Source organism: Barbus barbus (assembly GCF_936440315.1).
Source record: "Barbus barbus genome assembly, chromosome: 26".
Classification (NCBI taxonomy): Eukaryota; Metazoa; Chordata; class Actinopteri; order Cypriniformes; family Cyprinidae; genus Barbus; species Barbus barbus.
Window position 1 is genome coordinate 3,469,597 of NC_136754.1, and position 22,950 is coordinate 3,492,546.

Consider the following 22,950-nt stretch of genomic DNA (forward strand, 5'->3'; position numbering starts at 1 on the left):
GACCGTAGGATGACATGTAATTCATGCAGTTTTGTTGATCATACAAAGCAATGTTTTGATTTGCTGTGTTTAGGTTGTAGTAATAGCATATTGCTTACAGTTTTATTTGAAGAATGAATATGTGAAGCAGCATGCATTGAATGTTTGAAACAGCACGTGACCACAGTATGTTTAATTTAGACCATTGCGTCCAATTAGCTGAAACCTTTTTTATATTTTAAAGGGATAGTTCACCCAAAAAATTACAATTCTGTCATTTACAAACCCTCAAATTGTTCCAAACCTGTACGAGTTTCTTTATTCTGTTGAACACACAAGATGATTCTTTGCAGACTGTTGGAAACAAAACAGTTCCTATCCATTGACTTATATAGTATTTTTTTTTTTCTCATAATATACAATTCAATGGCTACCGTCAAATCAAAAGCAACACCACAAAATGGGTTTTTATATTTATTGCTAATATCTCGAAAGAAATTATCAATTTGCCAAAAAAGCAAATGTGATCTGATTAATTTGACCTCTCAGTACAGATTAATCAACATTTACATATGAAATACAGTAAACGTAAACTCAGAGGCATATATCAAACCTCGTTCATACAGTACAGATTCATAAATCTATAAAAAGTGTAACGAATACAGTCAACAGGTTTCAACCTCGAGTAGTTAACTCCCTTTAGAGTCTATTTACAGATTAGTAACAATTTACTGAACCGAACGAAAGCACATTTAAAAACCTGCAACACACTGTTGTGGAAAGCAACTGGTCTAGTCCACTGCATGTTACTAACCAGAAATGTGCTAAAAACACCTGGACAAGCATGAAAGGCATTGAGCCCTTCATCAAAAGCTCTTGAAAATATCAAAATAATTTTTTTTTCTCAATACAAACATGCCAAATCTCCTTATATATATTTATTTAAAAAAAAAAGGGGCTGCTTTGGCAAAAATTGCAATAAGATTTCAGAAATACAGCTTTAAATACGTACTTTAACACAAAGAATTAAGACTTTTGAAATTATTTTCAATACACTTCCAGCTGCTTGCATGGCAATAGGCACAAACGTTCGCCCTCTGGTTCTTTGACAGTTTGCAAGAAAATATTTAACACACAAGCAAGATATTATGATGCTCAAAGTTGTCCTATGTTAACGAAACTCTTGGTTACAGAGTATCTTGTGTCGAAATTCCATTTGCATTTCCTCTAACAGTGCTTTAGGATGAACCTGTATGAAGGACTTTGACTCCAAACACTTAAAGCACAGAGTCTCCTATAAGAGCACGCTCGAGTCTGTGAGGACTGGAGCTGCTCTCTAGTGGTCAGAGCGTGTAGATGAGAGGCAGTACTGCAGATCTGGCTATTTCAGTGCATTTCAAACACCTGACTCACATATTTACGGAGAGTAACAGTTGTAGTGCATTGCATTCAGAATGAGAACAGGGCAAACTAGCAGCGTATAATGTCGCTAGAGCATCATAAACCGCAAGAGAACAAGCATATCTTTAATAACAAAACGAACTTCCAAAATATTCCTTTTTTTTTTTTCATTACTCTTCTTGTCGTTTTCTCTTGTAACGTATAAAATCCTATAAAGATTCACCCGTGTCAGAAAAAAAAAATACTGCACTAAAGGACTAATTTTCTCATTAACTTCACCAGACGCTGCGAATGAGAACATCAGCTCGTATATAAAATCCTTCTGACAACAATAACCTAGTCTGAACCTAAAACAAAAATCCTCTCGCAATCCATCCTATTTAAATTATAACATTAACATTAATTTCTAAGAGAACCCATTAAGTTTTAGCAACTCGTCTTGCATTGGCTCTTTTTTTTTTTTGCTCTCCAGACAAGGATGCTTATACTAACAGAACAGAACTCGGTCTCAAGGGTCTCTGGAATCGCTGGCTCGCCGGGCTTTGGTCCCCTGCTCGCTGTCAGTCGGTTTTATCTAATGCTTCTGAGGAGTTTGGGGCAACGTACTTCAGCCGGAAACCACCTGAAACATACAGAAAGAGGTATATGAGTGATAAAAGTATGATGCACAAGCTACTGCAGTTCAAAACTCCAAAGTTTAAAGCACAACTCTCTCGCCCCTTGAGGTTTTTAACTGCCACAGCAACACAAACATACATAAAATGAAGCACATAAAACTGGTTCAGTCCATTAGTGCAATATGAGTGAAAACAACTTGAATTCCGGTATGGTATTCTTTCCAAAATAATCGATGGATTTCTCGAGATCTGGAATAACGCACACGAATATATATAGGCTAGTGTTAAGGTACTTTAATGTGGTTTTTAGAGGTTCACCCACCGTTATAACCACTATCCTCTCATCCCTCAATCTTGTTTGACTGTTGAAAAAGCAAAGTGGGTTTAAAAGCGATATGAGGTGAGCAAAATGGCGAGATATTTAGTTTTATAATACACTCATGATATTATATATACACTATATGTTTTTTTTTTTAACTACTACTTTCACATTACTCGTGCAAACCAATCTCTTTTTGGTAACTAATGCTACATACAAAGAAACCAAATGTAGCCTTACTTACAAAAAGTCCATTTAGTGAACTCATTTACAAATTAATAAAACAATTATAAAAAAATAATCATTACTGCTACTACTGTGTCTATACATATACAGAGAGATACATAGATAGATAGTATGAGCACCATTCAGAAATGAAATGAGAATACCTTTTATATTGTAATTAAATTGTGTAATCATGTACTAGAAACTTTGTATTCTTCACTCATTGTCACTGTAATTAACCAAATTATTATCATTTAATTAGCTCATAAAGACTTATGGTTAATAAGTTGTTAACAAAGCATTTAACATCTAAGTAATATATATTAAAACATTTTAAAATCTACAATGAGATCAAATGTAAAATATGTAAATGTAAAATAAATAAATGTAAAATGCAGTATTTTTTTCAATAAAAACTTGTCATAAAGGTCAATATTGTGTGTGAATGTATGCCAATTGTTTTCCCCTTATTTGTAAGAATCAGCTAAATTACTCATTTTTTTCACTATTCAAAATTTTTTAAATACCCAAACAGATAATGGACGTGCAAAAGTTTCCACATCTGAAATATTCACATCTGTGTTTGCATACTTGCGTTTCTGGCATCTTCATACCTGTCAGCCCCGCGTCGATGGACGGTTGCTTGCAGTCTTGAGCGTAATGTCCGCTCATGCCGCAGTTATAGCAGGACACGTTGTTGGTCTTCTTCATGTTGGTTCCACTAGACATCATGCCAACCGGTGGAAAGACAGGTGGGTAAAAGCGACGGAAGGGGGGCATCTGAGGCAGACTGTATCCCGCCTGTGATGCCAGCATGTGCTCCGAGTGAGCGTGCAGGAACGCTGCAGGAAGACCGGTGTGGGGGTAGAAGGGCAGCGGCGTCCCGTTATTCTGGTGACCCTGGGCAGGGAAACTGTTGCATAGTGACGGAGGGAGATGGAAGAATGCAGGTGGCGGCCCGAACATCTGACGAGCAGGTTGGGGTTGGGGTGGCAGGAAGTAGCTGGGTGTCTGGTGGGCACCGTTTCCTCCACAGGTGCCACGGCAGCCGCAGGCGTTGCAGCCCCCCTGCTGCTGCTGCGTACCACTGGTCTGTGGCGTAACTGGCAGGCTGGAGCTGTTGATGTAGGACAAGGAATCGCTCTGAGCGGTGCTGTGTGTGACCGCGGGGGCCGGCAGGGGCCCCGGTCCTGGGGTGTGCGTGGGTACAGTTGTGGGGCAAGGTCCTGGTACTTGGCTACTGCAGGAACTCGAGCTGGAAGGGGCATTGGCAGTAATGGAGGCCTTAGCGTTTGTTTTGACAGGATTGTTGGCTGTGGTAGTGTTGGCGGGCTGCAGAGGACACTGGCTGGGCGAGATGACGCTGAACGCCCCCAGCAGTGGCTGATGCTGTGGGTGAGCGCTGGTCGATGATGCTCCAGGGTCTTGGGCCAGTGGGATGGTGATGGTTATCTTGCCCTGCCCCGCGTCTCTCTGGGTGGTGGTGTTGTACTGCAGGGCGTAAGGGAGGCACGCGGTCAGCGCCAGCTCCACCACTGAAGGAGGCTGCAGAACATTCTGGGGCTCGGCAACTAATGGATTCACCATGGCAACCGCTTTCCCGCCAACTCCTTTGGCGAGGTGAGTCTTTTCAGCTGGTTCCTGTGCTGAGTTATCAGACTGACTCTCTGTATCTAAAAAGACACACATTAAATCATGATGTAAATTTAATAATTCAATGGTATTAAATTACTGTGAGAATGGAGCGTCAAAAGTGGAAGTCATCAAAGCTCAGTAACTTAACAACAAACATAGTTTTTGCATTTTCATTGGTCCCAGCAGCAAAAGAAAAACAATTCACAGTTTCGTCGTTTCTATGACTTTACAAAAGAGAGAAAACAACACCAACAAAAACTACATTGTTTTCAATTACCGAAAACTGAATAACCAGTCATAAATCTACATTAAATAAAATAAACAAATTTTATATACAGTGCCCTCCAAAAGTATTGGAACAGTAAAGACCAAATTGCTCTGTTGGCTGTAGAGTCAAGACATTTACAAATATGATTAAAATATGAATATGAGACAAAACTACAGAATGTCACATTTGATTATTAGCCTCATAAACCACCTTCATATTGTAATACCTCTGTCATACCCATGTCATTATACAAACTTGTGTCCTCATAAACCACATAAACATGCACACACACACACACAAACACATACATACATACACACACACACCGCCCTCCAAAAGTTTGGAAACACCCCTGGCAAAGTGGATGATATCAGCATAAATCCTTATCATTTTTTGGTGCAAATACATTAAAGTAACTTGACATTATCATTGAAGACCAGCAATAAAACATAATAATGGCAATATATACATGTCAAAGTCAGACATGCCCCTTTGTCAGCTGTGATGCCTGGTTACTGGTTTAAACAGGTTTTTAAAAATTTTTGTGTCAGCACACCTTAATACTGTAGCTTCAACAATTGATTGCCAATTCAAAGTCAATGTTTGAATAAACTGACAGCTCAGATGCCCAGATTATGCAGAGCTGTAATAGCTGCTAATGGTGGATATTTTGATGAATCAATGTATAAACTGTTTATGTAATAAAATATGTTTTCGTAGTTTGTCCCTTATAAGTGCAAAATTATTACAAATTAAAAAGGATTCATGCCAATATTGTCCAAAACCCCACTTTTCTAGGGCGTTTCCAAACTTTTGGAGGGCAGTATATATGCAGAAGCACTATCAGTCATATATACAGTATATATAAAATACTAAAATAACACTGGTGCCGTTTTTGAGTCACTGTTGAAAAACCATAAAAACTCTGTTGTTAGATCACATGGAGGGGCCCTCAGAAGACCATTTTTGCATTGATAAGAATTTAAAAACAAAATGAGAAAAATCTATTAAATGCAGCCTGTTTTTACTTGTTTTATTCTTATTTAAAAGCAGGATTCTGTGCAGATGTGATTTAGTCATTCTGCTAAAATGTCTCCTTTTGTGTTTCACAATACAAAGTTGTATGGGTTTGGAACAACATGAGGGTGAGTAAATTTAATATTTACTCAAATTTTTTCAAAATTATTTATTCAAATTTTTGAATAACACACCTTGGTCCTCCAGGCTCTTCTGGTGAACAGGACTAGACGGCACTGAGTTTGAGCTCTCTGATGATGTGTCCCCATACCGGTCCCTTCCTGTGTCTACAAACCAAAGAGCAGAAGAAAACACGGCTGTAGTTCTCCGTATTTGAAGATGCACAGATATCAATCATTTTTGCTTTGTTGTTTTAAGCCATGGCACAAAGACCTTTGCAAGCTGCCTGGTTGATCATCAGTGCTGCAGAAGGTTTCTGGATTCCATTAGAAGTCTTGACACCGGTAACTCGTCTGACTCTATCCCTGAAAACATACAACAGCAGTTGTGACCATAAGCCCTACCTGATGCATCAGTGAAAATACATGCGCAATTGCATTTTAAAATATATATTTTTTTAATAATTTTGCCTGTGTTAATGCTAACTGCATAAATTTTGGCTCAGGTGTGTATTTTTATTGGAATTTTAATATTCCACCCTCATTTCCTTTAATAAATCTATTTTACACTAGGTACAAAAAAGTGAAACTCAGTACCGTTTGGACAAAAATGTCCCCATTGAAACCCATTAAAACAGCTATTTTTAATCGCAGTGCCATTTAACTGTAAAATGATGCCGTTTTTGTTAATAGGCTTTCATTCTGTTGGCAAGGCTTCAAAATGGAATTTTTTACTAATTTTTAACCAGATGGTGCCATTTTTTCAGGTTTGGTCTATAAAGGGTCTATAAAGCAAATACTCGCTTTATTCCTGTTTTCTGCTTCTGCATATTATAGAGCCAATTAGATAAATAATGCAGCTGTAATTGTGTGGGTGTGTTGGTATAGATGTCAGAGTGTGGTTTGTATGTGTTATATAAAAAAAAAAAAAAGTGTGTGTGTGCTTGTAATGTTTGAGAAAGAAAAACACTACTGTAAATCACAAATCCAACCACTGTGAGCACCAGCTTTTGCTGGCATCTAATGGGGAAAATATGGTACTGCGCCCAAACAAAATCTTACTGAGAGCTCATTTTTTGAGATATCAACCTCAAATTTGGAACACAACTTATTTAGATTTATGGCTTTAATTTTCTAGCAGGTTTAGAGTTCAACATGTAACAAAATATATATTTTATATAAAATATTGTTCATAAATCATTTTCATAAACTTGAACCTGTATAACTTTTTTTTGGTATCACTTTTTAAACTTAAATCGGTGCTCCCAAGCTTCCAATTTTTATGACCGTTTTTTTTGACATGGACATTTGTGTCCACTATGGACCTAAGTGTAACTTTTTCTTTTATTGATGCACAAGGGTTAATTCAGACACAAAGACCAGGTCAACATTTTAATCTGCACCCATATAGAGGGCAACTAAACACAGTAGCAGGTGTTAGTGTACCTTTTTCCAGTTGTTCTTCCTTTGTTCTTCTGTCCAGCTGTGAATATTTTTTTGTCATTTGTGCAGCTCTGCAGGGAGACAGAATGCTTTAAAAACTGCAGAAGCACTATCAGTCATATGCCATTCCAAGAATACCAAAGAGCGAGAAACAATTTCACGGCCTCACCTGTTCCAATTCAGTTTCTTTCTTCCAAACTCTCTCTCCATTCTGCTCACAGTTTCCTCTCCTCTGGCACTCAGAGCGCTGATTACTACAGGGAGAAGACCGTAAACATAGTTTACTCTACTGATGCTCACAGGACAGACCTGATATTAATCATGTACAGCGGCTTTAAGTATTAAGCCACGCTTAATACATGAATGGGATCGCATTAGATAATAAAATATCAATCCAAGATACATTAATTAATAAAAAGAAAAAATTACACAAGTAGGGGTGTGCGATATGACGATTTTTGATCGTGGACGATAAAAATGTCTCCACGATCTGCTTTTGAAGAAATATCGTAGTATCGTGCTACAGCGCACATTCTGTCAAATACCGTTCTGGCGCCGCCGTCTCTATGTACTGTACAACACGACATACAGCAGTAGAGTTACTCAGACAGGACACTGCACTTATTCGCGATCGCAAAAGTACATTATTTGCATACAAGCCTTGCTGGTTAAATGTTTAATTCGCGCGCTGGTCTGACGTGCGCTTGTTCTGAGCGCATACACCTGAAGCACGCGCACTAAAACGCCTGTCTAACAGCGCCTGATTACTCAACTAAGTTATATTTTGCGCTAATACTGTCAAAACACACAAGGTTTACATACAGACTGAGTTGGTTATCTCTAAAATGAAAGTAAATAGTTAAGAGAGAAACGGATGCATGCCTGTACTGTATATTAGATGAGTGCAGCTCTTAAAGAGACAGGACACTAAACATGCTGTCGACTGTCATTAAAGGGATAGTTCACCCTAAAATTTAATTTCTGTCATTATTTACTCAGTGGAAAACCAAACAGTTGCTGGTCTACATTGACTTTGATAGTAGGAAAGAAAAATCCTATGGAAGTCACTGAGGACCAGCAACTGTTTGGTTTTCCACCTTCTTCAAAATAGCATTTATAAATGTTCAGCAGAAGAAAGAAACTCATTCCGGTTTAAAACAACTTTTGAGTAAATGATGATATAAAAATACAACATTATGACAGAATTGACAGACAGATGACAGAATATTAATTTGTGGGGGAACTATTCATTTAACGTTAACAAAACAACAAAACGCAAAAGAGAAAAATCACTCACTATTCTTGACTGAAAAACTTTAATACAGTTGCTTTAGGAATCAGTCTATCTAGTGTTTTATTTTTATATTTGTTCATTCAATTTCATTGAATGCTCTGTTAAATACACCTATTGTACCTGGAAATAAAGCACTGTTTGTTTTATTTGTATATTATGTGTATTTGTAATGTGTATCTTTGTTCTTATTTTTTAATAAGAAAAATAAAATAATGACAAAGATTTTTTTATCTTCACCCACTTTGGCCTAAATATCTGCCATGCATCTTTGTCTTTCTAGTTTGGCTGTAATGCTCAGACAACTTGTAAAACCAAAATAGTAAAACTAACAAAGAATCGGGATAAAAATCGTGAATCGTGATATTTCTATAAAAAATCGTGATATGATATTTTTCCCATATCGCCCACCCCTATACACAAGTACACTTTACAAGCAAAACATATAAAATGCACAAAAAAAAAAAGTTTTAAATTATTAAACAACATATACACTGATGTTCAATTCTTTTTTTTTTATGTATTTGTGACCCTGGATCACAAAACCAGTCTTAAGTCGCTGGGGTATATTTGTAGCAATAGCCAAAAATACATTGTATGGGTCAAAATTATTGCTTTTTCTTTTATGCCAAAAATCATTAGGATATTAAGTAAAGTTCATGTTCCATGAAGATATTTTGTAAATTTCCTACTGTAAATATATTAAAACTTCATTTTTGATTAGTAATATGCATTGCTAAGAACTTCATTTGGACAACTTTAAAGGCGATTTTCTCAGTATTTAGATTTTTTTTGCACCCTCAGATTCCAGATTTTCAAATAGTTGTATCTCGGCAAAATATTGTCAGATCCTAACAACCATATATCAATGGAAAGCTTATTTATTCAGCTTTCAGATGATGTTTAAATCTCAATTTTGAAAAATTGACACTTATGACTGGTTTTGTGGTCCAGGGTCACATTTGAAAGAAGTACTCATTAGATATGCTCATCAAGGCTGCATTTATTTGATCAAAAAGTAAAGTTTTTAAAATAACCGTTTTCTATATTTGAATATATTTATGTAATTTATTTTTGTGATGCAAAGCTGAATTTTCAGCATCATTACTCTTCAGTATCACGTGATCCTTCAGAAATCATTCTAATATGCTAATTTGCTGCTGAAGAAAATTTCTTATCAATTTGAAACTTTTCTTAGCTTAATATTTTTGTGGAAACCGTGATGCATTTATTTTCAGGATTCTTTGAGTTCAAAAGAACCACGTTTATTTGATATAGTAATCTTTTATAACATTTAATGTCTTTAGTGTCACTTTTGCTCAATTTAATGCGTCCTTGCTGAATAAAAAAAATTAATTTGTTCAGTGAAGGTCTACCTCAGTCCCGCAGCTCTGACGCTGTAAGCCTCCACATCTGTAAAAGAGAAAAGTCACCGATGAGACCGTAGCATCAGTACAGCATTAGCACTTGTTTGTGCGATGGCAAGTGTTTCTAGGGCAGATCTGACAGGTCTGTATCTCTCTCACCCTCCTCCAGGCTGGAAGTCTCGGAGCAGTCCTCAGAGAAACCGCGTTCAGGCTGATGGATTCTGGCTACGGGCGCACTGGTACCTGCAGAGACGAGCAGATGGGCAAGTGTTATACAGTGAAATCATGCTTAGTCTATTAATATACTGATATTTGGTCATTTTAACATTAGTCATCAACTGATAGCATTTTCTGATTGGCCGGTCAGAAGGATTCTCACAGTGGCTGCATGGCAGTACAGATGTATCAGACAGGAAGAACCTGGAAACATCACATCTCTGAAGGACATCCTGTGATAAAGACAGGAACTTCTCCCTGCAAAGGAACAAGAGAAAAAAAGTTAAAGGTATTGAAACACAGTCACTAAGGTTTTATTTTCACAATCTGTGACCATAACTAAGCTGTGCTACAGGAAGCAGAATCCCCTCTGGTCCTGACATCAGTGTTACTGACCTAAATACTGCCATGTGTTGTGGGACTTGTTTTATGTGACAACAACAAAAAAGAACTGAACACTGAATCCCTTTTTGACAGACTTGATCCAAATCCTTCAAATCTCTGAAGAATTAAAAACCATCTGTCTAATGCTATATAATTTGAACATCTGTAGTCAGGAAACAGTTCTGAATAGGTTTAGGATAGCAATTGTAATCCTCTCCATGTCCGCCGCATGCTCACAGTTTGAAACTAATAAAACTAATGCACTAGTATATATCGTTTTAAAATATGCTAGTTATGCATTACTCAATGTTGTTTTAGGTTTAGCACTGAGACTTTCAGATTTAGGAATTGCACTGAAATTTATGCTTTCAGCACATCTGCATTTATCCCATGACACGGTTGCAAGAAAAGGCTATAATGTAATTATAATGACAGCAAATAGCACGTCAACTTGAACAAAAACCCATGCAAGCCAAAAAGAGAGAACCTAAGCGACTTAAAACTGAGGAAAAGGAATGCAAAAGTAAGGAAAGGATGCAACTTTTTTCTTTTTAAAGGAGAAACACAATTATGCAAGATTATTATAAGTAATGTTTAAGAGTGAGACTAAATTTACCTGAGGTTTCTCTCCAGTTCTCTGGATTCACATTGATCTCCACGACTGAGTAACCTGACGATGCCCTTCTCAAAGCCATCAGGACTCTGCTCCTTAGGAAGCTAGAGAGACAGAGGGATTGTTTTACCTCACTTTGCAATTTAAATTCAATACAGCTAAGCTACATAAAGTATATGGACAAAAGTATTGGGTCACCCCCTTCTAATGAACAGGTTTGACTACTTTAGTCATTTCCATGAGTACAAATCTTAATGTTAAAGCATATAATGATATTCTAGGGTATTGTGTGACAATATCCTTTTCTATTCTAACATGACAGTGTCTCTGTGTATAAGACACGGTTCAAAAAGACATGACTGATTGAGTCAGTGTGGAAGAACTTGACTGGTCTGCAGAAAGCCAAGTCCTGGTCCCAGCTGAACACCTCTGGTGAGACTTTATATGCAGACCTTGAGCCAAAAACTCATCACCAAACACCAATGACTTGTACATAAGGGTACTGTCAATTTAGACACGTCCAAAACTGTTGCAACAGAGATGGAAATACAATTTTTAAATGCATGAATTATGTTTCCATCTTTGTTGCAACAGTTTTGGAAGTGCCTTTTTCTGTTCTAAAGAAGGGGGTGTCCCAATACGTTTGTCCATATATTATATGTACAAGTCATTGGTGTTTTGTGATGAGTTTTTGGCTCACGGTATGCACAAAATACTCAGATGATCCAACTAGCTATATTAGACAAAATATGCAGTGCACAACCAAACTGCACTGTGTGGAAAACTGATTCCCAAAATGCAACCACCCAACTTAACCTTCCATTTCCAGTGTAATAAATTGTTTATAATGAAATAAATCTTTTTGATTTAAAATTTGATTGGAATGTCATTTTCAAACAATTTAACAAAAAAAAACAATGATAACCATTTCCAAAACGATAACAGGACTGCGCTCACTAAAAAGTAAACATGCAAAGATCATGTAACAACAACTTGGAATACTGAAACATTTCTTGCATATTACATACTGTTTTGTACACGGTTCTTAAACATATAGTATGCTTTAAACCTAACAGTTATAAATGTGTATGAATTGTAAAACAATCAAAATAAAGCTAAAATGTGACCCTGGAGCACAAAAGCAGTCTTAAGTAGCATAGGTATATTTGTAGCAATAGCCAAAAATACATTATATGGGTCAAATGATCAATTTTTCTTTCATGCCAAAGCTATTTTGTAAATTTCCTATCATAAATATCAAAACTTTTTTTTGATTAGTAATATGCATTGCTAAGGACTTCATTAGGACAACTTTGTCAATAGATTTTTTTTTTGCACCTTCAGATTCCAGATTTTCAAATGTTGTATCTTGACCAAATATTGTCCCGTACATCAATTGAAAGCTTATTTATTCGGCTTTCAAATGATCTCAATTTCACAAAATTGACCCTTATGACTGATTTTGTGGTCCAGGGTCACAAATAATTTTTAATCTAATATTTATAAAATTAAATTAGGCAGTTGTGGCCTAATGGTTAGAGAGTCTGACTTGTAACCCGAAGGTCGCAGGTTCGAGTCTCAGGTCCAGCAGGGATTGTAGGTGGAGGGAGTGAATAACCAGCGCTCTCTTCCACCCTCAATACCACAACTGAGGTGAGACCCTTGAGCAAAGCACCGAACCCCTAACTGCTCCCCAGGCGCCGCAGCAATACAGCTGCCCACTGCTCCAGGTGTGTGTTTGGGTGTGTGTGTGTGTGTTCACTGCTGTGTGTGTGCACTTGGGTGGGTTGTGTGCGCACAAATTCCGGGGTATGGGTGACCATATTTGGCCACACGTCACTTCACTTTCTTTTGCCAAAAAAAAAAAAAAAAAAAAAAAAAAAAAAAGTTGCCTTGGCAAATAATTGACATGCAGTAAGTTCAAGTAATACATACATTACTAAAACTGGGAAAAATTTTTTATTGAAATATTAACAATGAAAAAAAAAAAAGACTAAAATTTAAATGAATCTTGAAAATATAAAAAAGCCAATATTAAATATTAATAAATCCTGTTATAATATTTAAATGCTATTAAAATAACACTGACAGTGCAGTATGCAGAATGCCAGTATTCCATTACAAACACAGCCAGAGAGGAAAATAGAAATAGAAACAGATGGATAATGTCCCTCACTGGTCTGGCCAGGTGGCATCTTGCCCAACTGGTGGGGCACACTGGCATGTGCTACAGTCCCATGTGACTAAACAAACACAAATACCACACCAAAGACCCACGTCTCTCTGCTCACCTTTAATAGAAAATCCTCCAACTCACGATGACTTTTGGTGACGGCAGTAGATGAAGAGTCTGACCATTTCACCTGCAAAAGAGGAGAAACTCGATGAGACCAGTATTGCTCTCGTCGGCCTGAGCATAACAGATCTTTCACTTGGATTCCCCAGAGCTCATCATATTTCATTCAGACATTAATAATTGTGCTTGTCCTTTTGCCACAGATGCCTTAACATGGATTTCTTCACATGTCCTCGGTCAAATATTCCAATAGCTTGGGTTCCAGAAATGACATTACAGCAAGAGAAGAACATTTGAGCTCTTAGACTATTCGCTCATTTTCAAAGATTACGACGTGTTAGGTAAATAAAATATTCCAATGGAATCTCCCATTGAAATCTAGGCATACCTAAAATATTTAAATCAGCCCAAATAAATCTGAATAAGGCATACGACCAGAATCAGTTTTTCGCCAAACTGGGTCATTGTAGTATTTTTGACACTTGAGCATTTCAGCCACTAGAGTTCACTTGGTTTGAATTAATTCACCACAACTTTAGCTCATGCAAGTATTACGTAGAAAACAAAGTCTCAGTGCTAAACTGAAAAGAATGCATGCATAACTATCATATTTTTTAACCAGTACATGCTAAAGTCTATTGTTTTACTTTAATTCAGTGAGGATACATTAAGTGACACGGTTACAATATTACAAAAATACATTTATATCAGATCTTTAAAATGTTTACAAATGGTTTTTATTATTTGTATTAAAATTTGTTCAAATAACCCTAACAAAAATGTCATCAGTTTCTACAAAGATATGAAAAGCCGCACAACTGTTTTCAACATTGATAATAATAAGCCATGTTTGTTGAACAGCAAATCATCATATTAGAATGATTACTGAAGGATCATATGACACTGAAGACTGGAGTAATGGAAACATAAAAATCGGCTTTGCATCACAAGAATAAATTACATATTAAAATATATATATATTTTTTTAAAGTTATTTTAAATTCTAATAGGCCTAATACTTAATATTACTGCTTTTTAAAAATCACAAATTCCACCAATTCAAGCTGAAATGCATTTGATAATCATGCTGCTGCACAAAGTTTGGGCACTTTCACATTCCCAATCTCGGCGTCATGTTTTACAAGAAAAGAGAACTGTTTGCTGTGCTTACATCTTGATTATACGACAAATGAAGTAGATCTGTGTTGGAGTATTTCTCTAGATTTAAAAAATAACAAACACTGTGATAATGTCTTGAGCCATTTTCTTGTTTGTAGATTCACATAAGTGCAAAACTGTTTTCACTGTAGTCTGTTTCTGGTAGAATTACACAATACAGGTCCAAATAAATTACATCCATTGTGAAAGTTCTGGCGGATATCCACTCCGAAAGACTCAATACGATGATGTAATTGTGGCAATTCATCCATCTCAGACAACAACAAAAAAAGTGTTGAAATGTTTATCTGCAACTCCAAACCGGCTCTTTCAATACCCGGGTAGCCCGACGCACTGAGTAAATATTTTAGCCTTAACAAGGGCTGGCATGCTATTTCGTCTGCTTCTCCAGTGAATACTGATGTCTTAATCGTAGGGTTTGGCGAGACACAGGTGGTCAAGGTTCAGTGGTAAGCCTGGGAAAGGCTGGAGAATCCGTCTTCCAGTGACGCATGGGGATTTCTGATTGGGATGCAACTCACATAAGGACAGATTACAAGACTTCAATACGGACAGAGAAAAGGTAGTGGCTCAAATTTGGCTGAGAACACAAAATGTTTTCCTTTTCGTTCCATTCTTTCAACCTTGTTTTGATGAGGATGGATTGGACTCAGCAGAATGGTGCACAAATCTCAGTGTCTAATGATTTTATGTTCACACTGAGAACATTTCATGTTTAATAATATGGAACAGCATTCATTTATGCAGTTTATGATGATAAACAAATGTGACAGTGATTGTGGTCTTAAACACTTAAATCTCCGTCAGAAGTGCTTTCCATCTTTATATATCCTGGGGAGAGCAGAGCGAAAGACTCATGTCCTCAAAACGTCTCCTTCCCGCTCCAGTTACGAAAAATGAATAACATCACAACAGACAGGCCGTTATGGAAATTTTGTTTATTTGCCATAAATATCAAAAAGTTTCAACACTGAACTTTTAGCCTGTATAAAAATAATTGTATAGTTTTGGACCAACAGTCAAGTAAAGCTTTATTTACTCGTCAAAGCCAATTTTCACTCGCACCCGGTCCGTAACTTTAAGGCAGACGGTTCAGCGTGACCTTTTACAAGACCTGATTAATAGTGATCATGTCAAAGCCATTTTAAAACAGGAACTAGTTTTAACTGTTCAAGCATCCTAAAAATACAATGCTCAAAAAACCAAAATGAGTCATGATCTAAAGATGCCAGTCTCAATGAGAATGGCTGTACCAGGGATCCTAGCAATCAATTTAAAGATGTCTTAGAGGAGTTCACAATGCAAACTGTCTAACAGCTTTAAAAAAAAATTAAAAAATCTAAAACTAGTTGCTCAACATGACCAGCACATGTATGTTAGGGGACTCTATATAGCCTATATACCCTCACAACCTTCCCACAATAAACACTTGAACCAAGTTCTAGACAAGTATTTCTATCATTACTCATCTCAATTTCAGAGCATCTGTGCTTCCAGAATCCTAAAAGTGTCAGAAGGGGGATATTCCCTGACACATTCTCACTTACAGCAGTCATAATGTGACAAATCACATTTTCCTTACTCTTTTTATAATAAAAGGAAGTTCAATGTACAATCAGATAAACTTCATCATTCTTTATTTTTTTTATGATATTCCTGGTTATATTGTGCACAATTTAATCACTTATCACAAATAAAAAAAGTCTAATAAGAATATTTGTGATCTTTAAATCAAAGTATAACTTTCTGTATCTCTGAAATTACTTTACTTTTACAAACCCTCTTATTAATCTTTTTTTCTTATTAAATGCAGTTTTATGTCACAATATTGAAGTACAATGGGTTGTGAATGTCAAACTACAAATGCCAAAATGAGACAGACAATTGCAGTACAGCCCAAACAATACAAGCTACTTGCACAACATTGTGAGATAATCATCTTGCTTTCCTCAATTTCATATTTTGCTTGGTACACTATATTGCATTTCACAGGATATTTATTGTGCCACGACCCAGCTTTTGTGACAAAACTGTATAGCAGGATTCCAGAGTAATTTTGGACCCTGAAAATTACACGATACATTAGGCAAAGGAAAAGAAAAGCACTTCTCTCAGTCAGGCCTCTCTCTCTCTCTCCCCGACTGTTTTGGCGCTGGTCCATACTCTCACTGAGAGCTGAGCCAAAGCCTCTTTGGTGAGGCTGTCAACTCCGTATCAACAACCGGATGTTTACAGCTCAGGCTATGCATGTTTCCTCACTTGTCCCAGAGAGACAGAAATCTCATGTACACAGCCGAGAGCATAGGCCGGCCTTCAGGACATGTCTGGAACCACAGAGGCTGAGTGTGCGTTCATTTTAAGGCCTTTTTAACACCATGAATGATGCAAAGCGTGCATGCAAATCTGAAATAACAGCTGCTACTAAGACATTAACTGTGCACTGATTCACACTGTGTCTACACTACATTAATGTCCTTCTTAACCAGCAACATGGGCACAAATAAAACTAATTGTTTTAAACTCTAACTTTACTTTACAGCGTACTTCCGAATGGAACACAATATTCAATGAGGAAAAAAAAAGGGGTGTAGAACTTGATTTTATCCATCGGGAACTGACTGAACCGTGGGTGTTAACATACCAGGATGGAGCCAGGTGAGTTTCTTTGGAATAACATAAACAAGAACAGGGTCTATTTTGATTTCATGTTAAATTTACTCTCCTCCATAGCAACCCAAGCCCACTTTGCTCTATCAGATGCAGTTCTGGCACCTCCGTCTCAATATGCTGTACAACGCCACATACATTCATATCAGTGTTAACTCAGCGGTAGAGTTACTCTCACAGGACACTGCACTTATTCGCAATCACAAAAGTACATTATTTGCATGTGCTTTAAAGCCTTGCTGGTTAAATATTTCACACACAAGGTTTACATATAGACTCAGTTGGTTATGTCTAAAATGAAAGTAAACAGTTGAGAGAAAAACGGATTCATGCAGGTCTTAAAGGAACACTCCACTTTTTTTGGAAATAGGCTCATTTTACAACTCCCCTAGAGTTAAACAGTTGAGTTTTACCGTTTTTTGAATCCATTCAGCCGATCTCCGGGTCTGGCGGTAGCACTTTTAGCTTAGTTTAGCATAGATCATCGAATCGGATTAGACCGTTAGCATTTGGTCACCAAATTTTTGATGATGGCGGTAGCATCTCATTAACACACTATAGATATATAGAGTATAGACATATAGACTATTCTGTAGTTACATCGTACCAAGACTGACGATATAGCTAGGAACTATACTCTCATTCCGGCGTAATAATCAAGGAACTTTACACCGGAATAAAAGTATAGTTCCTAGCCATATCGGCCTAGAAAAATCTAAACTTTTCATTTTCCGTCGGTCTTAGTACACGATGTAACTACAGAAGAGTCAAGTTTTAAATAGGAAAAATATCAAAACTCTTTGGTCATTTTTGAGCGAGATGCTAACGGTCTAATCCGATTCAATGATCTATGCTAAGCTGCGCTAAAAGAATGGATTCAAAAACGGTAAAACTCAACTGTTTAACTCTTAGGGAGTTGGAAAATGAGCCTATTTATAAAAAAAAGTGGAGTGTTCCTTTAGAGGGATTGTTCACACTAAAATTTAATTAGTCATTTTTTACTCACTCACATGTTGTCCCAAACCTGTATTAATTTCTTTCTTGTGCTGAACACAAAAGATGATATTTTGATGGATGTGGAAAACCAAATAGTTGCTGGTCCACCCTGACTTTGATAGCAGGAAACAAATACTTTAGAAGTCACTGTGGACCAGCAACTGTTTGGTTTTCCACGTTCCTCAAAATAGCATTTATGTTCAGAAGCAGAAAGAAACGCATTCAGGTTTAAAACAACTTCTGAGTGAGTAAATGATGGTATAAAAATAAAACACTATGACAGAATTGACCGACAGATGACAGAATTTTTATTTTTGGATGAACTATTCCTTTTATCGTTAATAAAACAACAAAACACAAAGAGAAAAATCACTCACTACCCTTGACTGAAGAACTTTAATACAGTTCCTTTAGCAATCAGTCTATATATAGCGTTTTATTTTTATATTTGTTCATTCAATTTCTTAAATGCTCCTGCTAAATACACCTATTGCACCTGAAAATAAAGCACTGTTTGTTTTATTTGTATATTATGTGTATTTGTAATGTCTATCTTTGTTCTTATTTTTTAATAATAAAGATAAAATAATGACTTTTATCTTTGGCAACTTTGGCCTAAATATCTGCATTCTTCATTTTTCGTTACCTTGAAAGGCTTTGTCTTTATAATAGGGAAATTAGTTCGGCTGTAACGCTCAAACAACTTAAAAAAACAACATGACAAAGAACCGTGATAAAATCTTGAATTGTGATATTTCTAAAAAAAAAAAATTGCGATATGATATTTTTTCCATATCACCCACCCCTGTATCATTACTATACATTAATATTAGTATAATATTTCACTAATTATTTTAATACAAATTCATTAAACCAGCAAGATTCTGTGCAGACCTGTACAGATGTTGACAGTTTTGTATAACTACCTCAACATTTCTTATCTCAATTTCTAAGGAGACTTTCTCTTATCAGCATGACATACAACTGGCTACATATCATTCTAAATCATTTCCCACAATCCTGGAGTTCTCTAAGCTTCTTTTAGATGAAATGTCAGTTTTGAAACTCGGCGTCTCTGATGGGTTTTTGAACTTACCTCAAAACTGTACTGCCTGCCGTCTCCTCCCATAGAAACCTCCTTCAGAATGATCTTCTCAATGTGCACCACTGCGACATCAAAAGACATCATCGTTACAGTGCTGCAACTCACACTTTTTTTCTGTGTTGAAAGGGATTTCAACATGCGGAGGTGAGATACCTTCCCTCTGTGACGTGCCGCTGAGGTGTGGATTGGCGTTGCTGCAAAGAGTCCAGTCTACGTCATTCTTCCGGTGTGGACAGAGGAACCCCGGCCTGGAAAACTGGCTCTGAAAGAAATGCAAGTCAGGTGAGTAAACATCAATTTTCAACATTAAACTCTCTGATGAGGAAAATAGACACATTTGAGGTTATATAATTACTTTTTTTTCCCCCCTATCCACACTAAAAGCATCTGTCATGTTAAGCAACAAAACAACAGCCAGATTTGGCCATATTTGATGTTTAATACAGTTATGTGAAGCAACCAACAAAAATGTCTTGTCTAAAGTAACAAGACTTAGGTTAAAAGTGCATTCACTTGTCTTCACACCCATTGTCATTGTAGTTTAGTTTCCTGAAATTGCTTTATCGTTTCACAGCAGGTCAGCCAACACCGATCTAATTGACAGCAGGATGGCCAGAACAATGCCATTGCAGGACACTGCAAATTTGAGTGGGAACAACTGATCTAGAAACCCGACATTCAACTAGTGGATGGGTTTCCAAATGCGAGGCATAAATCTGAGCACTGTATCTGTGGTGTGTGACGCTTCCAATCAAACCAAATCAAAGCTAATCACATTCAGTCATTCAAAATGTGTCGATTCATTTGATTGAACCAACTGATACCCCGTTTCCTCTTGTTTTAAAGCAAGTGAGCACAATGCCTCAGCTTACATGACCACGACTCATCAGCATCATTTTAAACCATTAACATCACTCTCAACTTGACATCAGCAACAAACAACAGACATTCATAAACAGACAGAGAATGTCGTGTTGGAGACCTCATTCGGTCTAATGAGCGTGGATGTCCCATGCGATGAAAAGTCCCAAACATGGCCTCATTTACAAAATGCAAAGCTCACAATAAAGTTATTCACATGGAGATCAAAAGAGATCAGGGAGGATAGCATTGGACACATAACATGACCACAAGCCTACAAGACACCGAAGAATGTAGCAAACCAAACGGGCCATCATGTGGTTGTATTGGATTAAAGTGTTTGGATATTTGATTCCTATTGAGAGGTTGGCTGACTTCTATAATTTACATTAGATAGCCAGCCATGCGATTACAGAATGCAGTGTCACTTTTGTTAGATCGGTGTTTCTGAATTAATTTAAGGGTGATGAATATATTTGACCACAGTATTTGCCAGGATTTTCCCTGTCAGGGTCTGGCTTAAAGGAGACGCTTTAAACAACTGAACATATTGACAGCTGTCAATCTGACATGAGCACGTGCATCCTGCAGATGTCTGATACACCTCTGGCTGTCCCTGAATAAAAAAATTCTAAAATGAAACATACTGGACTTTTTTGGAACCAATCCAAGAGGGAATTTCCAACGTAACTAATCAAAACTTGATTTTTAAGAACTCCGTTCCTAACAACTCCCAACAAGACAAGAACATCCAACTGTAAAAACATAAACAGGAAAGACATTTTTTTCAGTACATTAAATTTAAAGATCTTCTAAACATTACTATTCTAAACATTAATATCTATTGAGACTCTTTAGAAAACTAAATAAGAATCAAACTATCTTCTATGGATTTCAGTTTATCTTATTTGTTACTTATTCCAATTGGGATCCTTTAGGACTGATTCAAAAGTATGACAGAAATTCCAACAGGGATCCAGCATACATTCCTTTTTGACTATTCATTTACGAGTTTGTGTCAGTTTAAGTGGTGGTACCATTGATTGTATCACATGCTACACCATGGTATTTTGATCATCTGATACCATAATTGTACCATGGTACTGCTGTCACAGGACTTTTCTGTAAAGGTGGTATTCCCAAGAATACCATGATATTGCCATGGTCATGTGGCAGTATGAATATGATATTCAGAAAACCATTGTATTTATATGCCACTCTAAATATGTCAAAGAATAAGATGGTAGTATAGTGCACATGTAAAAAACATGGTAATATAATGGTGCTTTTGGCCATTTTTATTAGTGACTTTAGCCAATACATGAAAAGGTACCATGAAACTACCATGTTTTTGGAAATGTACCATAGTAGAACCATAATATTCCTTTGAGTACCATGTAAATACCATGGTTTGCATCTCATACCATGGTACTACCACAGGGCTTTTCTGTAAGGGCGGTACTCCCAAAAATACCATGGTATTAACATATTCATAAGTACGTTTCCAAATCATGAAATTACTATGGTATTGTTGATACTTTCGTTAATTTAATGTCAGTGATTTTGAGGTAAATATAACACACCCATCTTTGGAGTCTGTCCAACTGCGCTCGCAGCTCTTCCCGCTGATAGAAACTGAACGCCGGGTGTAACGACCCCATCGTGAAGAGCAGCCGCAGCTGATCCACAGTCTCCGGCTCCGGCAGAGCGCCGCACATCCCGGCGTCCATTCGACTCAACGTCCTGAAGAGAATCCCGGCGCATTCCCTGCTCTTGGATCCGAGCAAAGACAAATAAACGAGCAGTTTAGACAGCCCAACGGGGTCGCTTACGTCCACCAGCCCCTCCAGATCAGCGGGGCAGTTGGCCCGGATCTCATAATCCCGCAGGACGGTGAAATCTCTCCGGGCCAGATCCTCCAGACAGGCGCCGAGGAAGCGTAGCTCCAGCGGCTGACACATATGCAGCAGCCCGCAAAGCAGCTCCACGCGTCCGGATGGGTTCAGCTGTAAGCCGAACCACTCGAACACCGCCTCCTTGTCGAGCTGAGCAGCTCTGGTGCCGCTCTCCCGATCGGATTCGTTAACGGAATTCAAGTCGCATCGGTGATTTTCGCCTCCCGCCGCTCGCAGCTTCATCTTCATCATTATCAGCTCTCAAACACGAACATCAGAGATGGAAGTCCATGGATGGTACTTTCTAGACAATATTTCGGCATCAAAACGCGATGAAATTCTCGATTTGGGGCGGAATTTCGTTTAAATTTTGCTGTCTGTAGTCAAAGCTGTGGTCAGTTTGCCAGATTACTCGCCTGCCGTGCCTCCAGAATATCCTGTCAATCATCCGTGACTCCGCCCACTCGGCATACACGAGTCACAGGGTCCTAAACTCACCAGCTCGAATATATATTTTATAGACTGACAAAATATAACAAATAAATAAACAATTAATTATGAATTGAATAAAAAACGATGAAATAATTCTATAACTAGTTAAATATGGCATGAAATATATTAAAGGGTTTAACCGTGCTGTAATCATTTACTCGAGTGGCCTTGTGCTTTATTTAAAAGGACTGTTCTAGAAATATGACACTATAGTTCATTTAATTACATTTATTTACGACAACAAAAACACAATAAAATAATCCTTACACCAAATTATATATTTCCATAGTTATATATACGCTCATTAATACATCATTCAGATTAAGTGTTTTGTGTTGGATACTTGCTTCTAGCAATGCTGTTTTTACACTTGACTTATTTAGCTGCTAAATAAGGACTATAACGAATTTGACGACTCTAACAATTATTGTAGTCCTTTATATACAGTAGCTTGAAATGTTTGATGTATGGCTGTGTAGTTGCGTCTCTTTAAATGATGTAAACCACAAACTTGTTTTACTCATTAATTGAAAAGGAGTTAATGTTGTCCTACAAATGATGACAA

At 37.2% G+C, this 22,950-nt stretch overlaps 1 protein-coding gene across 3 annotated transcripts; it reads right to left on the reverse strand.

The window, feature by feature from the left end:
• Positions 1–440: 440 nt before the first annotated feature.
• On the reverse strand, positions 441–22,345 carry LOC306846093 (zinc finger CCHC domain-containing protein 2-like). 3 transcript variants are annotated; one of them, XM_079379205.1, is made up of 15 exons: positions 21,582–22,345; positions 19,291–19,399; positions 19,129–19,199; positions 13,186–13,257; positions 10,898–10,998; positions 10,061–10,155; positions 9,841–9,924; positions 9,691–9,727; positions 7,193–7,277; positions 7,027–7,094; positions 5,855–5,946; positions 5,656–5,748; positions 3,156–4,214; positions 2,320–2,359; positions 441–2,002 (listed from the first exon to the last, which is right to left on the reverse strand). In XM_079379205.1, the coding sequence occupies exons 1-14, from the start codon at positions 22,143–22,145 to the stop codon at positions 2,346–2,348; spliced, it is 2,544 nt and encodes an 847-aa protein (XP_079235331.1). In that variant the 5' UTR covers positions 22,146–22,345; the 3' UTR covers positions 441–2,002; positions 2,320–2,345. The 3 variants fall into 3 exon arrangements, with proteins under 3 accessions (XP_079235331.1, XP_079235330.1, XP_079235332.1); XM_079379206.1 differs by lacking the exon at positions 2,320–2,359 and having other exon boundaries at positions 459–2,002; positions 21,582–21,633; positions 21,734–22,321; XM_079379204.1 differs by lacking the exon at positions 2,320–2,359 and having other exon boundaries at positions 442–2,002.
• Positions 22,346–22,950: the final 605 nt, after the last annotated feature.

Excerpts from the sequence above, each read along its gene's own strand:
- LOC306846093 (XM_079379204.1), bottom strand. The coding sequence starts at position 22,145 with ATGATGAAGATGAAGCTGCGAGCGGCGGGAGGCGAAAATCACCGATGC. Across the intron at positions 19,200-19,290 it reads CGGCACGTCACAGAGGGAAG|TGGTGCACATTGAGAAGATC; the intron begins GTATCTCACCTC and ends TTGATGTCGCAG. Across the intron at positions 4,215-5,655 it reads GAAGAGCCTGGAGGACCAAG|ATACAGAGAGTCAGTCTGAT; the intron begins GTGTGTTATTCA and ends GTGTCTTTTTAG.